Source organism: Papilio xuthus, unplaced genomic scaffold, assembly GCF_000836235.2.
Source record: "Papilio xuthus unplaced genomic scaffold, Pxut_1.1 DF825017.1, whole genome shotgun sequence".
NCBI lineage: Eukaryota > Metazoa > Arthropoda > Insecta > Lepidoptera > Papilionidae > Papilio > Papilio xuthus.
In genome coordinates this window covers 5,708,401-5,724,474 of record NW_013533632.1, presented here as the reverse complement: position 1 = coordinate 5,724,474, position 16,074 = coordinate 5,708,401, and the positions used below count along the sequence as shown (strand labels likewise).

At 31.6% G+C, this 16,074-nt stretch overlaps 1 protein-coding gene across 7 annotated transcripts in view; it reads left to right on the top strand.

The window, feature by feature from the left end:
• Positions 1-15,871, top strand: part of Nca (neurocalcin homolog) — a 26,104-nt gene extending 10,233 nt beyond the window's left edge. For 2 of the 7 annotated variants that reach the window (XM_013323786.1, XM_013323784.1), the window contains 5 exons: positions 5,312-5,455; positions 5,870-6,027; positions 6,357-6,475; positions 7,841-8,029; positions 9,943-15,871. In XM_013323786.1, the coding sequence (XP_013179240.1) occupies positions 5,958-6,027; positions 6,357-6,475; positions 7,841-8,029; positions 9,943-10,137 (573 nt within the window). In that variant the 5' untranslated portion in view covers positions 5,312-5,455; positions 5,870-5,957 and the 3' untranslated portion in view covers positions 10,138-15,871. Of the gene's footprint in view, positions 1-872; positions 2,723-3,776; positions 3,857-5,311; positions 5,456-5,869; positions 6,028-6,356; positions 6,476-7,840; positions 8,030-9,942 lie in introns of those variants that run through there. The other 5 variants (XM_013323781.1, XM_013323785.1, XM_013323783.1 and 2 more) reach the window with 4 other exon arrangements.
• Positions 15,872-16,074: the final 203 nt, after the last annotated feature.

Below are 16,074 nucleotides of genomic sequence, written 5' to 3'. Positions count from 1 at the left end.
GTACCTATGTACTGAATGTCCGCGTAAGTAAAGCTCGAAAAACGATAAATTTTTCTCTTCCACATTCCTCATAATGTTGTTGTATAATGCTTTTGCAAGACAACTTTGATAAATATAGGGAAATATATAAAATGAATTACTATACAATTGCTATTAACGCTGCTATGAATGAATGTTAAGTAAATGACGACAATGTGTCAGGATCTTGTAAAATGGAGATTCGTGACCGGCTTCCATTCGAAATGGTGGACGTGTTTATGTTAATGGAATTATGAGAACTGCGGTAACCATTTATATCATCGGGTGAACGGCTTTCTTGTATGCCACCTCATTTAGACTGAACTATAGTTCAGTACCACATTTACGTTATAAAACACGAGTTTTATAGTGATTAGGTCTAACAAATTAATATTCAATCGCTTCTATTTTTAACTTCAAAACGAACAAACTAAATAATTTCTCTTTATATGCATAATGTTGAATACCGCACAAACAAAAGAAGAACGCATTATCATGGAGAAATGCAATAACAGAAATGCAGTGTTATGGTCGGTAGTCCGAAAAGTGTTGGTGAAAAATATATTAATGCAGTTATACAAAGTTAACTCATAGAATGGTCTATCAAATATTTGTAATAGAAGTACTGATGATTTATTTACAACAGGCTGTCGCTCGCGACTTCGTCCGCTCGGAATTAAAAAAGCTTAAAAGTAGCCTTTGTGTTATTCCAGACGATTTTCTACATCTATGCCAAATTTCATCGAGATCCATGCAGCCGTTTTGGAGATACCTTCAAACAAACATCCATACATCCATCCATCCATCTAAACATTCGGATTCATAATATTAATAGGATTAGTCGGATATTTTTATTACATTTAAAAAAGAATCATATTTTATATTTCTATTCAATAGTTTATTCCGTTTACGGAGTGCCAACGGTATTAGTTACCTTTGATGTTATTTTATTTCTCATATTTCATACTCCCGCGTATTACGAAGTTTCTCTTTGAGGTATAGTTAATACTTCTAGACTCTAGAACATCTACACAATAGTGTAACGTCGTATCAAAGTGCGGCTACGTGGTTATATTTGAAGAGCTTTACTCTTTACAGTGAATCCTTTGACGCAGTACCAATATATACATCAGTTGAACTTCGTCGTTTGATTTGAAGTGTAGAACAAAAGTAATAGAAGTGCCGAGACTTACTGTTGATATCATTGTCTACGGCATCCCTTTGTTTCATAACTGTCGCTGACATTAAAGCCGGACAGCGGTTACAGTAAAATTCAATGCTTCTAAACTAATCTAAAACTATACATTATATTTAATGGGAGAGGAGCGAAGAATTTATTAAAATTTGAATCAAAAAATAATAAAATAACTTAACTTCATACTATAATACCTATGGCGGTGACTAATTCCATCGATATGCATTCCAATCCAGGAATAGAAGTAATAATTTATTAGATTATTACCCCATCGTTAGTACGAAGTGCTACGACCTACATATCAATTAAACTCGAATCAATTTCCATTTATTGAATTCCCATTAAAATAAGCCATACACTAAAGTTTTATTTTTTTAATATGACGGATACGTTAATACTTATTTATAACCACCATATGACTATTTTAATTAATTCATCAATCATTAAAAGTGCAAGGGTAATCTCATTTGAATAAATGAATTGGCGACTGAAGACCAAGTGTGTTCAATAGCAATGAAAAATAGTGCAAAGAAAGCATAGTTATTTCCATGGTTCAAGTTCCAATGTTAGATGTTTTTTCATTGATTATTTGAAACCCAAGGTAACATAGAAGCGCCATCCCCTAATTACCTTTAAAAGAAAAACAGATATTTAATCATTTTTATTCATGTCTAAAATACAATTTATTCTTTTCTTCGACAAAGATCGCATACTCTCGTTTTTTTTTAATTATGTTAATATTAAAATCCTGATATACTCCACAGTCGACATTTACAAGAATAGCAGGGGAAAAATAGTTGAGGTTGAGATAAAATTACTTTATCCCTCACTACTATTTTCATAGAGCCTTAAATCGATTACGCACAATTTTCAGTGACGAACGACAGATGCTTCATTAAACATACATATTTATCATGTACATACATATTCAGAGAACAGGCACACATATTATTTCTTCACTTCTTTTTGTTAGGAGACAATAGGTCTCGTTTTAGGACATTTTTTAAACTTAAATTTTGGCCTTGTAATTGTCAATTCACAAAATTTAAATACAAAAAGATAAAGACGTACGTACAAAAAGTTCTTATCGTTAGTAAACTTGTGTTAGATCATTTTTATTTATTATTTTAAAGAAACTCTGCTCGTGTGGCCCCTGCCCCTGTAATATTGTCTAAAAATAAGGCTTGTTTCTTTCATCGACTTATGCCTACCCCGAATCTTATAGAAAAAAATCAGCAATAGTGATTGTGTGCGTGTGCAAATTTGAATAACAAAAACTAATAAAATCCACGCGTCGATTTTCTACATAATGTGATACACCGAATGTCTGTAGAGATGTTCGGGATAATTCCTTGAAGGCTTTTGTTTCCAAACGTTTAAATATCAGGGAGACGGGACTATTTTCACAATCGCTCTCCTGCGGGCTTAGGCGACGGTCGTCTTGCAATTGATCGCGAGTTCTCCCTTATTATACTTTCAATTGTGCGTGTGTTACTCTCCTTATTCTCGGTAAGTTTCTAAATTATAATAAAGTTAAGTTTTTTTTTAAACGCGTTCGCTTTTAGATAATTTTGAAGACCATATTAAAAAATTATTGGTTTTTAACAAATAAACACAATAAAGAGGATCATCATTTAGAATTATTCTAATTCACGATTTTTTGTCCCTAGCTTATAATATTGTTAAAAACGGCCATTTAAATATTTTTTTTTTTAGATATCTATAAAATTAGTAAATTCATTCCTTTTCTGTAGTTTGTGCTGTTATGTTAAGGGTCAACACCAAATTAATACTTTAAGCCCAATATTATGGTTCTCCACGATTGAGTGAACGTGCCGCTTTCAAGCTCACAGGATTCACGCGGACTGTCTAACGTAGTTTATCTCTATACACCAGACTGAATTGCAATATCAAACTATTTTTTTATGCCTGAAATATGATAAATCAGCTTTATGTACTTGTTAAACATAACTTCTATTTGTACAAAACATTACGAGTGAAATAAAAATAATTTTAAAATAAATATTTTTTTAAGTAATTTATTTCTTCTTTAGTATTTCGGTATACATAAAGCAACGATAAAATATTAAAGTTAGTTATAGTAGACGTAGACTTAACATTTAAAATAGAAATAATTTAAATATCTCCTTGCGTCGATTATAGTTAATAAGTCTGGTTCAGAACATACGAGTAGTTTAGACTAAAACTACCCTCGACAAAGACACCCGGATAAATAGTGTCATCGTATGACATCATTTTTAACTATGGCGTTAGTTATAACATTTATTCAAAATTGCAGTCTTGGTCTCTAATGCAAGTTTCAATGGAACTAAACAAAGTAACAGTGATGGCATCGCCTCGTGTAATACGAACTGTCTTTATCCGACGCGGTTCCTAAACTAAATTTTGAAGTTTTGAAGTTAGACCTGACTGCTACTTTTGTGTGGGTAACGAAGCTTGCCTCGAAATTAATTTCATTAAACGCGAGCGCCAGCATTTCGTACCCGTATGTTTTCCCTTATGTACATACGAGTATCTACATTCGTAGCGTTTTTGTTTCCAGCGTAACTCCAGAGGTTGAGGAATCATACATCGTTTTGTTACGCTGTATATGCCATTGTCTTATACAACGCATTTCCTCAGGTAATAAACTGACCTCTAACTTGATTGCTAGATTCTCTAAAATTCTTGTCTTGCTAAGCGATTTTCTGCTTCACTGCGCGAATTTTAATGCTTTTTTTATGGCGAATGTGAATAGTTGAGTAATTTGTGTCCGATTTATTGATCGCATGACAACCGACTTCGTTCTTATTAAAAATCAGCGCTACAGAGAAAAAATTAAGTGGGCTTTCATTCCGACACGCAAAGTGGGCTGGAGTAGAGCTTTAGAAATTGAAAATATAACTTACATAATATTGCTAATAAAGAAATATATACGCACAAAATGAAACAGGAAAAAACAAGATTGTTTTTAAAAAAATAATGAAACAAACAAACAAATTTTCCTGTATTTTTATGTTTTCTGAAAACACTTAAGTAGATTTACCTTCACAAAGGAAAAAAAAGGGACTAAGCTGTATACAATAGTAACAGTAGGTAATACGAGCGCTCTTTGAACAAACACGAGATTTGTAAAAAGGACAAGCCTTTGAAGATAAAATAGTTTTGTTAAAGTTTTGCCAATATTGTCTGCAAAACTTTTAAAAACTTCTACTTTGCATTTCGGCAGCCAAAGTTTAAAATATTTTACATAAGTATGTAAAATATTTTGAAAGTTCTCCAGAAATTTTGTTGATAATATAATCAAGATCGCGAAGAAAAAGCTTATAGTTTTAAATTATTATACATTTACACGATAAACCAAATTTTGATTTGCGATATTTATAGGCGGCCGGCGATACACAAGGGGTGTTTTGCTTTGCACGTTATGTGTCCAAGGTCCAACAACGAGATCATGATTCAAATCAAGTTTCCAGTATCGAACTTTATAGGTTTAGAATAGGCAGGCAGGAGTACGAGTCATATTTGCAAGTTGATATCATTGTATCTTTTAATTATTTGTTATAAAAGTTGTGGCTGCAAACTCGGCCTCGGATTATAATTTAATAAAGATTGAAACATTACAATGGCACATTTCTTTGATAACTCATTTTTCCCTTGAAGCGCATACCTAACACAGTTTTAATTGTTTCCATTTTAACCAGGCTGGGCGTGTTTTTGAGTAAAAGCAGACTTAGGGGTAGAAATCTGAAATTCTTAAATTCAGTTTCAGATTCTATTCGTAAATTATATAAGTTTCGGCAGTGGACAGTTTTAACATTAATATGTCGCTGATTTCCATATAACTTTCTTAATTCTGATGTATGTGATTTGTATTTGAGACATAATACGCGAAGTACTTTGGTAAAGTTTGGATAGCGAAATTTAACTTTATTTACCTATCTACTGTACCATCTTCATACGTAAATTAAAGCTGAGGCGCAATTTACTTAACAATGTTTAGAAGCATGTATTAAATTGAGGCTTAATACCAGACTTATTGACTAAGCGATTCTAAACATTATCTGCTCTGTGTAAAGGGATTGTCTGTATTTTCAGTTTCGCGGCAACATCGTTAGCGGCGATTGAAGAAATTTTGAAGTCAAGATAAACTCTTCTGAAGGGAGTAGAGAACGCTATCAGTATCTCGTTGGATAAGAAGTTGTCAAAGAGATTAACTATTGAAACTTTCCCATTATATACGTTAGAAAATAACTTAGTCTCTGTGTATTTTCTGTTATTTTGTATTGTAATATTATATAAAATACAATAATGCCTGATTCATACCCTGAAACGCCTATACATTTTTTGTTGTACATCAAAACAAGACTTACTTTACGTGTACATTTGATCTTTCTTGACAAAACTATAAGGGTTTACGAAAAATATTTGCTTCTGCTTTTGTAAAACATTTCATCAACCAACTGTGTAATTCATGCGAATATACTATTTATAATAATTCTATCCTTGCACGTGTCATTTGATATTATTGGATCTTTTTGTTTTTTTTTTATATTCATTCTTATTATGTTACTTCTGTCGTTGCTTTGTTTTCAAATTTGTTAAGACGGTTTTATAATTCCATAGATATCTTTATGTTAGGCCCTTATGTTGTAGGGTACAAAGCTTAAAGGTATAAAAGTAATAAGAAGTCATCGGCAAATATTGGCGAAGATTACACTGACTAAGTAAGAAAATAATCAAAATGGGCAAACAAAATAGTAAACTAAAGCCTGAGGTTTTAGAGGACCTGAAGCAGAACACTGAATTTTCAGGTAAATCTATTCTTACCCGATTAATTATTTTTTAATCAACATAATGTGTACTAACTTAAAAGAAATCTTTTACTTTTACATCCTAGAGATCTTATTCATCGGACTTCGTTGCATGAACGTTGTATTAGTAATATGAAGTTCAAAGTGGCGAATGCTACCGCGAATGCAGCGTTCTTTTATTGTATAATTCTGCGAACTGTCGCAGTAGAGTAGGGCACATCGCGTTGCATTATATCAAAGTTTTACTTGACATGCTTTGCCTCTATTCTTTAAAGGTCACACAAATTTCTGTATATTAATGAAAAATTGACACCCTTGTATTATTACAGATGCCGAAATACAGGAATGGTACAAAGGTTTTTTAAAGGATTGTCCCAATGGTCATTTATCTGTTGAGGAATTTAAAAAAATATATGGCAATTTCTTTCCGTACGGGGACGCCAGTAAGGTAAGATTAAATTTCATAACCGGAGCCAGGTCGCCTATCGATCCTAGTGTAGTATCGTCCTAAGTTGTGGCCGGTCAAGGTTATCCGAGAACATTCCCGCCAGGCATTTGTCTACGTCGACCACGCCAAGTATCAGTGACCTCCTTTCAGATGTGCCGCAAACAATATTTCCTTTAACTTTACCTTTATGTATCTACTTTCGTATTTTATGTTTACTCTCATATTTAATTCATGTCACGAAATGGTGTGTTTTAAAATTCTAACATGTTTTCCTCTTTCAGTAGAATGATTATGACATTTGTAAATATAATCTCGCATAAACCGGAATTACGCCAGGTTTACTTTTTCTCACAATCTGTCACGTTTTATCTCGAGTTAATTTCAATGGAACCATTGAATTTTTCCATCCATCCAGCTTTAAGAAGACTATTTCTATTATTTGTTCTTAGAAAAATCGATTAAATCTTTTGTTTAGTTATTCCTTAAGACCGTATTTTATTCCCGGTTCTACAATGCGTTGGAAGTCACAATTTCATTACGTAGTAAACGTTTAATCATATTTGTTTTATGGAAGATATCGACAAATCTTGTAAGTGGGTTAACTGATGTTAAGTAATTGCTACCCCTAAGCATCTGTAATAAACTAGCTATTAACATATGCATTACCTGCCTTTGAAGAAAAACCATAAAAAGGATAATTTCTGGTCATCCCCTCTTCCATCAAATACATTTTCTTTCCAATTTTTTATAAGTTGTATGGAAAAGCGCTCTCGCTCGTTTATCTAATCTTCAAAATATATACTGTTCATTCTATGTATTAATGTTTTAATTTAATTGGAAGCGCTTAAGCTCCTTCAAATAATCCCTACGGTCCCATATGACGTAACCACAATCTAATTACAGAATTAGATTATGGTTAATACGCATGGGTCCGTAGGGCCGCGCACTGACCTTAACCTCGAGGAAAATAAACATAAAATGATCAAGAGGAAATATGTTCACTTTCTTGTATATTTAATTCATTTTTAATACAAATATAATCAGTGTTCTTCAATTAATTGCTAGTTATATCGGACTAATTTCAACTGATTATACAAAATATCTGAACCCGGTAGATCGTGAGTTAGTGAGTGTTTATAATTTAACTTGGCATATTATAAACTGTAACAGTGAACCGGCAACAAACTGTGTTTATATATTCAATTTCAATGGAACTAGGCACACAAAGCAATTAGAGTTTCGAGTTCCGGCGATCGGTAACATTTTTCAGTTGCTGCAACAAACTGACGAAGTTCTTAATTGGTTGGCGGTAGCAATTGTTAGCTTATGTTAGTGTAGTAACTTGATGTTTGGTCTCATGTTCAGTTTGCAGAGCATGTTTTCCGGACGTTTGACGCGAACGGCGACGGCACTATAGACTTCCGGGAGTTCCTGTGCGCTCTTAGCGTGACGTCACGCGGAAAACTCGAACAGAAACTCAAATGGGCCTTCTCAATGTACGACTTGGACGGCAACGGCTACATATCCCGACAGGAGATGCTCGAAATTGTCAGTGTAAGTATACCATAATACTGATGAACTATTTATAAACTTCACTGTATCAAGAACTATTTGGAGCCACCATCTGGGGCCACCAAATAATTTTGGTTAATGATAATTATCTTATTTTACGTTAGCTATTACCCTCGACTTTCTCCGCGTGGAATAAATAAGTAACATAAACTGCCGTCCGAATCTATCCGTCGGAGCCAATTCGGAACAAAAAGAGTAGAATTGAACATGTTTTCCAAGAGCAAAATCGTACAAACATTAAAAACCTCATGTTTCCAATTAGGTTTAATTATTTATGAATGAATTATTATAATTGTGACTAAGGACTGATACTAATTAATAATATTATGAGAATATCAGTGGTAGTGTTTGTAAAACGAAGAAGCAGGGAGCGGTGCCTCAGACCGCAAGCTTAGATTAACTTGAAGGACGCGTACGTCACTCAATAGTTCGTTGCGTGTATACTAAGTGATCGTATTAGCTTGTATTGAATATAACCTCATGTACATGACAACACCAATTTGATTTGAGTCGGAATCAGATAGTATTCATGAGATTGAAGTCTTAGAATTGAGTCTGATCCAATCCAATTTTCTCTCGACGGTTAGTTTAATCGACATCTTGCTTATGTATTCAAATTGGAACACAAAGAACGTAATATGCTTTTGTAGTGAAATACTTATGTGATAAGTCATCACATAAGTATTTCTCGTCCAATTAGGCACTTGATTAGTTCTAAAAACATTAGTGTTATTTTCTTTCGACACCAATTAAAAGTATTGTACAATGAAGAAAATGTTGAACAAAAAAAAATAACAACGAATTTCTTTTGTATCGAAAATTCTCGTAAATAAATATGAAAAACATTTTCGCAGAATTTCGTTGTATAATATCAGAGCTTATGTCAGTAATGCGATTAACAATCTATCGTCTATTTAATGAGCAATTACGTAATAACAAACGCTTACCATTTAAGCCTCTTATTTATATATAAATCTTATAAAAGGATTCCCTTTCAATTAATTTCGAGTAATTTGGATTTTGAGATTTTCTTTTAGTAATCTTGTATAATTAAGTTTAATTTGAAAGAAACAGTACCCGCTTTGTGTAGAGTTGCTAATCAGTTGGAAAAAAAATCCACTTTCAGTGACCTAATATCGTGTTTCCATCAAAGCTACTTCTTTCGACGTTTTTTTACGGCGAACGTAGAAGAATTCTAAACAACGACTTATACTTTTAAACCAATGAATATTACCATTGTTAAGCATTCGCTTTTTAATAAAAAGCGATAAAAAAAAAATAAAGCAAATTTGTGCAAAGAGTGTTGACAATGCTTTCAGTGTAATGGTTCAGATCCGAACTATTACTCGTCAGCATTTGAACGTGACGGTGAATCTTGATAAAGGTGCACGATTCAATTTCTTTTATTTCATGCTCTTACAAGCGTGAATGAAAATTCATGACGCTTACGGAAAAATTTTATACCAAATAAAATTTCATTCCATAAAACTTTTCATAATACTTTTATAAACTTCGAAAGCGGATTTATAACGGCGACAAACAAATAAAGACCTCACGAATTAAATAAAGTTCAAAGTAGTAGCGTTCGGTAAAGAGCTTATAACTTGAATTAGATAAATGACTGGTAATTTATTTATCTGACAGAATCTCTTTTCTTTTCTTAAAGTATTCAACTTGCAATTTTAATTGAATCACAAATGAGCTGACGGCAGAAACGTTTGTTATACGTTTGGTCTGAAAAACATTTTGAACTTTTAAATTCTTTCACATTTACCATTCGCGTTAATTAACTGAACTGATAGTATAATATGAGTTTCCTATATAAAGAAAAAAGAATTTTAAACATTACGATTTATCAGTACAGTATTATTAAAATTATGTTCTTAATATTCCAGGCTATTTATAAAATGGTGGGATCAGTTATGAAGATGCCAGAAGACGAATCGACACCCGAGAAGAGGACGGACAAAATCTTCCGTCAGATGGACACGAACAATGATGGCAAGCTGTCCCTCGAGGAGTTCATTGAGGGTGCAAAGAGTGACCCCTCCATTGTCCGGCTGCTGCAGTGCGATCCGCAGTCAGAGTGATACGCCAGATATTAACGTTGCGGTCATAAACACGGACATTTGACCTTATAAATAGTACCTAACCCTGTACATTATCACTTATCATGCTTCTATAAGCTAGTGCCCGGCTAAGTTACCTGCATGTGACATGTGCGGGACTTGTCCTGTTGCTTGGCTGTCTATACCAGTTTAAAATTCAACATGTGTTGTTATACGTTTTACAATATACCCGTTGTCTTATTGTATTGTGATTGGACAGAACGCAAGGGATATATATAGATAGTTAAAATGTATTTAAAATTGACAATATTTGATAGGTTCATTTTAATTATTTTAGATGTTACAGAAAAATATTTAGAAACAATGATGATTAAGGATCAATGTTTGTAATTTGTAACCATATCCTAATTTGACTGTAAGGTAACAATGGCATATATGATAAATTGCCTCTCCCCAATATACTAGTTTCACACGAGGGCAGAGCATAAATTGTTTGAATGCACAAATTGAGACGGTACTGTTTTTACTGTAAATGTACATTCAAACAATAGCAGTACTGCACTGTTTACTGCTCTGCCTCACGGTTCTGTCCTCATGTGAAAGTACAGTTACAGCGGCATCATATGAAGTAGTCAGGGCATTAGTACTGCCCCACAGTTAGTAAAGTTTTAGTTTACTTAATAAGTGTTATAAGGCAGAGGCAATCTAGTGTAAAGTGAAAGCCTTGCAAGATTAGACATAGTAAATCCTGTTTACTGTTCTTCCACAGAGGTTCTTTTAAAGCACCCCTTCCATAACTTTTCACTTGAATTTGACAATGTCTTGTCCTAAAAAAACTGCATTCAATCTCAATATTTGAGGAGTAAATTCTCACTAATCTATGGTCTTTCAATTCTCCAATTAAGATTTTCCTTTGATGACTTTATCCGTGTTGGTGCCTTAATATTAAGGAAAGCTTCGCTCCTTTATCCTCTCTATACCTTAGTTATATGTCCAATAATTATATCTTAAATGTACTTATAAAGAACTAGAACACCAATTGTTATGCTTAAACGCTTAAATGCACAACCAGACATCAGGACAACATATGCTATTACCTTTTACTTTGTCACACCTAATCAGTAAGTTACTAGTTTCTTACCTTAATCTTAACTAGTCCTCACGAAAATCACAAATACCCTACTAGCTCTTATATATAATCTTTAAAGTTATTGATAACATTTTTAAGATCATTTGGTGATTATTTTCACATATGCCTGTTATTATTCAAAATTTATGGTAGCTAGAATTAAATATATAAGCGTCAACAATATAGTTTACATTAAAAATACATAGCTTGATCCAAAATGATAAACTCTCTTAATAACAATTTACCGGAAGATCTGATATACCACTCTAGAAATGTAACTGTTGGATCTACCTATGTAAATACATACGAGTAATCTCTTAAAGTTAAGTATTAATATTTAAATAAAAGTAACATGTACAATGAAATTAAAAAATTGACAATGTAACGTTAGTAATGTTTGATAAAATTGATTAAATACATAGCGATGTAGATTGAATTTGAAAGTACAAAGCAATTGGAAAAGTTTTCTTTCTAATTGTAAGACACGATAGAAGTGTATATTATATAAACTTGTACATAGTGTACTGAACATAGCGGACCAAGTCCGTCAGATTTCACGGTGAAAAGAAGTAAATAAAACCATCTCAGTTCATACAAAGTACATGTAATATATAACACTTATACGTACAATTAACATATAATTGTTTCAGAACGTTTCTACATAAACAAAGCTGTTTACTTTTTGTCTATTTATTTTTTCATTGTTGATATAGTTTTTGTGATTTATTTTATTCTAAATGATATCTATCAAAACATAAAAATGCTTTCAACTTTTATGAATATTGGCAATTATATTTCATTTTATTAACCACATGATCTTTCGATGAGCCTTAAAATTATTTAATGAAGGTATAACATTTTTAATTCTTTTTAATTTTGATAACAATCTCAATATCGTTATCTCACGAAAGTAATCTCATATAAATGTTTCAAAAACTTAATGAGATTCCGAGCCTCAGTTTTTTGCTCAATAAAATCTGATTTTGCGATTTAGCAAAAAACATAACTATAAAGTTGGTAAATTCACTATGGGACGGCTAATTCTGGCTGTCTTCCTGTCGCTAGCTAGTTAAACAACATCGAATATACATAATGTTAAGTAACATGCGAAATCAAATTTTAAAAATAAGGAGGCTCATGCGAAATATATAGCAATAGTTGCTTTGCTATGAAGAAACAGCGAATTTTCTAGTTAATTTCTATATATCAAACTTGAAAATGTTATCTTCTCGAGTGTCTAGATTCGCTAGGATTTTTCATGAATATTCTAAATTGTAAGTTGGCATATCTGAGTATACCATATCTAAGGCGTAGCTACTTTTAATATTTAAGAGAAATAATTCAAAGGTTTAAAAACAAAGGACTTTACATGTACATGTAACAAAGGAAACAATTAAAGAACAACATTTTATATTTCAAAAACTAAAATATAAATACAAAATATAATATTTGTTATTGATTTAATTATAATATCAAAATGTTTTATAGTCTCTTGTCTACTTGTTATATATGATTGCCTGAAAAATACTTAATCCGTATTATTTTATAATTTCCTAGTATTTAAACCTTTGGAATAGTATGTAATATCAATTTGGATCGAAGTTATCCTGTCCCTAACTTCATACGACCTAAATCCCGAATCGTGTTTTTAGATTTGACTGAAAATCCTTAGCTTACTTTTAATTTTGGAAATACGATTCTTATGTAACTTAATTGAGGCATCTTTTACTATAAATTAATATTTAAATGATTTTTTTTCTCATACTATATATTAAAACTAATACTTCAACTAACACAAATGCTTGTCAGTTTACTGTTCCTTTGCTGCCAAACAAAATCAGTGACTTTATCTGAATTAGTTTAACTATCGGTTACTTCTAACATTTACATCTAGTTTATTGATAGTTGGTTTAATATTATTTAACTTTTTTAGTATGTAATTTCATTTTGATACCCTATATCTTATGCATTAGACTTAATACGGTTTACTAGATGATTGTATAGCCCTAGTCATTGACTTCTTAAAGGCTATATAAATAATCATCTGTAAAGCAATAGTTATGCTGTGATTAGGTTCTATAAATTACGAATCAATTTAAATTTTTAAGTTTTCACACCTTTTTTTAATTTATACATATATATGGTGTTATAAAATCTGACAATAAGTATGTAAAACGAAATTAAAATGTATTTGTACAAAAAACGAACTTTAATCGACTTTGTTTTTTTAGGTATCGCAATACAACGTAACTAATGCACAATCATTTTGTTTTCCGCACAATTATATCAACGATTTATTATCTATACGTTTAAGTGTGTTGTAAAAGTGTGAGGCTAATTAAAAAGATTTTGTGAAAACAATGTACAACTGTTCTAAATTATACATTACGTTCTTTTTGATAAAATGTTAAATAATTAATGTTTACGAAAGTATAAAATATTTTAAGCATGATACATTTACGGGCGTAATCCCAATAAATCCAAATGCTTTATATAGAATCGATGCTTTTAGAATAGCCCACAACCATGTTTTATCTCGATTTACTGTTGTCATGTAAAAGAGATTAATATTTTAATAGATAATTTTAAACATCGTAAAATTGTTGAATGTTAAAATGAAAATTTTTATGAATCTTAGTGGATTAGTCAATGTATTTATCTCTTACCAACGAAGTAAATACCTCAAATAATCGAAAACACCAAGTGCCATCGCGCACTATTCTCGTTGACCATGATATTCATTTTGATTGTGTATTTGGTAATTATAAGCCTTATGTACCTGTACAATTAATGATAAAATTATAGATTAATGAATCGAACAGGTCGACAGCTTAAGGTGATTCGTTTTAATGCAATGCTTGAAAGGTTCTGTGCATGCTACTCGCCAAGCGAGTTTACTTGCCACTGCTAATGTATTCGGCATACAAGAAGACTTACCGTCATTAAATCTTAGCAGCACAGAACATGTTAACCTAAATTACCTCTCAACTACTACCTCGATTTAGGAAGCTATGAAAGTTAAATTGTAACCGCAATTCAATTTTGCTTCTTGAATTGACACTACCTCTGATCACTTCATTTATACAACGAAGTGGTGAGATGATGGTAGACTTTAAATGAAAAAAAAACCTTTTAGTATTGTAAAAGCGAATCGCCTAGTGCCTTAAACATACACTGTGTATATATGTATACATATATTTGTGTATATGTGTATACTATTACATGCCTGCTGTTCAATGAAAACTGGATTATACTTCACAATATGTAACATATGTAGAAAGATCCACAGCCGCTGCCAATAACTTTACTGTCTTCCAGCGCTTAAAAGATAAGATAACAAACAATGCCATTAACTTCTTTGTGTGGACAAAATATATAGTATGAAGAATACCAGTTTTCATGTTGTTTTAAAATGTAATAGAAAGGTTAGTAGCACCACCACTAGTTTATTGCTAGCATTATATGGGTGCTAATTTTTACATACATTATATCTAGAAAGCTTTTCAAATAATTGTTCTAATGTCGGTGACTAGTTTCATCTATTGTAAACAATATATTTATCCCTTTTCAATCAAGGTTTAGAAATGTTGTTACATCTAGTTGTACACAGTTTTGATCTACTCCTTCACCTCTGCTTATACCTCCTGTTACTTCACTCAAAATTAATCAACACTTGAATCTTATATGGTGCATAAGTGTTCTCAGATCAAAATCATTCTTAAAATTATGTTTTGAAATTCTATATTACCCTGTGGTTTTAAATGATTTATAAATATGTAATGTAAAAGTATTCAACACCATGTCAGTTTGTGTGAATATTTGACCAAATAATTATTTTAAATCAACTGAAAATCGATACGGTTTTAAAATTGATTTTCCGTTGATGTAACTTGATTACAAATCAACATAAAATGCGCTTAAGCACTATTTCAGTCAATCGTGTTAAATCATATTTAAAAAAATGTGTATATGTTGATTGTTTGGTGGCACATTAAAAGCATTATAAGACAAAAAATTGTCAATTGATATATCTTATTAGGCAGTCTAAATAATTTGAATTATAGGTGAGCCATCGCCCTGCCAGCCTTTAAAATATGACACCAAAAGCTCGACTTTGCATTTGTACAAAGTTTTGTAGAATTCATTCATATAAATTGTTAAATAAAACAATGATAACTAAAAACTTCTGAAGATATCGAAGTTGTTGCAATGCTTTTTAAATTAATGTTTAAAAACTTGTTGTGCGAAACATATCATATCGCTTTATTTTCTAATTTAATATTGTGTCGACTTGCGAGTAATGTGTGCTTCGTTAACTATTGCATTATGCAATTGTTCCCAACAAAGTCAATAATACAATAGCACCCTGTTAAGATTTCAACTTTAACTAATTATATGCGGAGTTGTAAAATCTTTAGCCCCAACGCAACATTAAAATTACATGTTTCTAATGTAGATTTTGACTTGACAATTTGATTGTTTCGTCAATTTGTAATTCCTGTCTATTATAATTTTCTTAATAATCGATCTTAAGGTTCAGATACTGTTTAAGAAAACAATTATTGTATCTATTTATTAAATCTTTCTTCTCTCAAACTCACTGTTTCAATTCACCCTCATTAGTTATATCTTATATAATAATTATATGTATCTGTTAATTAAAAATGGTTGTAGGCACCACCACTGCACCATAGAACTCTCCGATGATTCTTGATGATTTTAAACATGTATTGAGTTGGTGAACATCTATTAACTTATTATTTTTATATTTGCTAAAAACTCAGTTTAGAGTAATGCTTCTTTAGATAATATTTTTAAATTTAAAACAA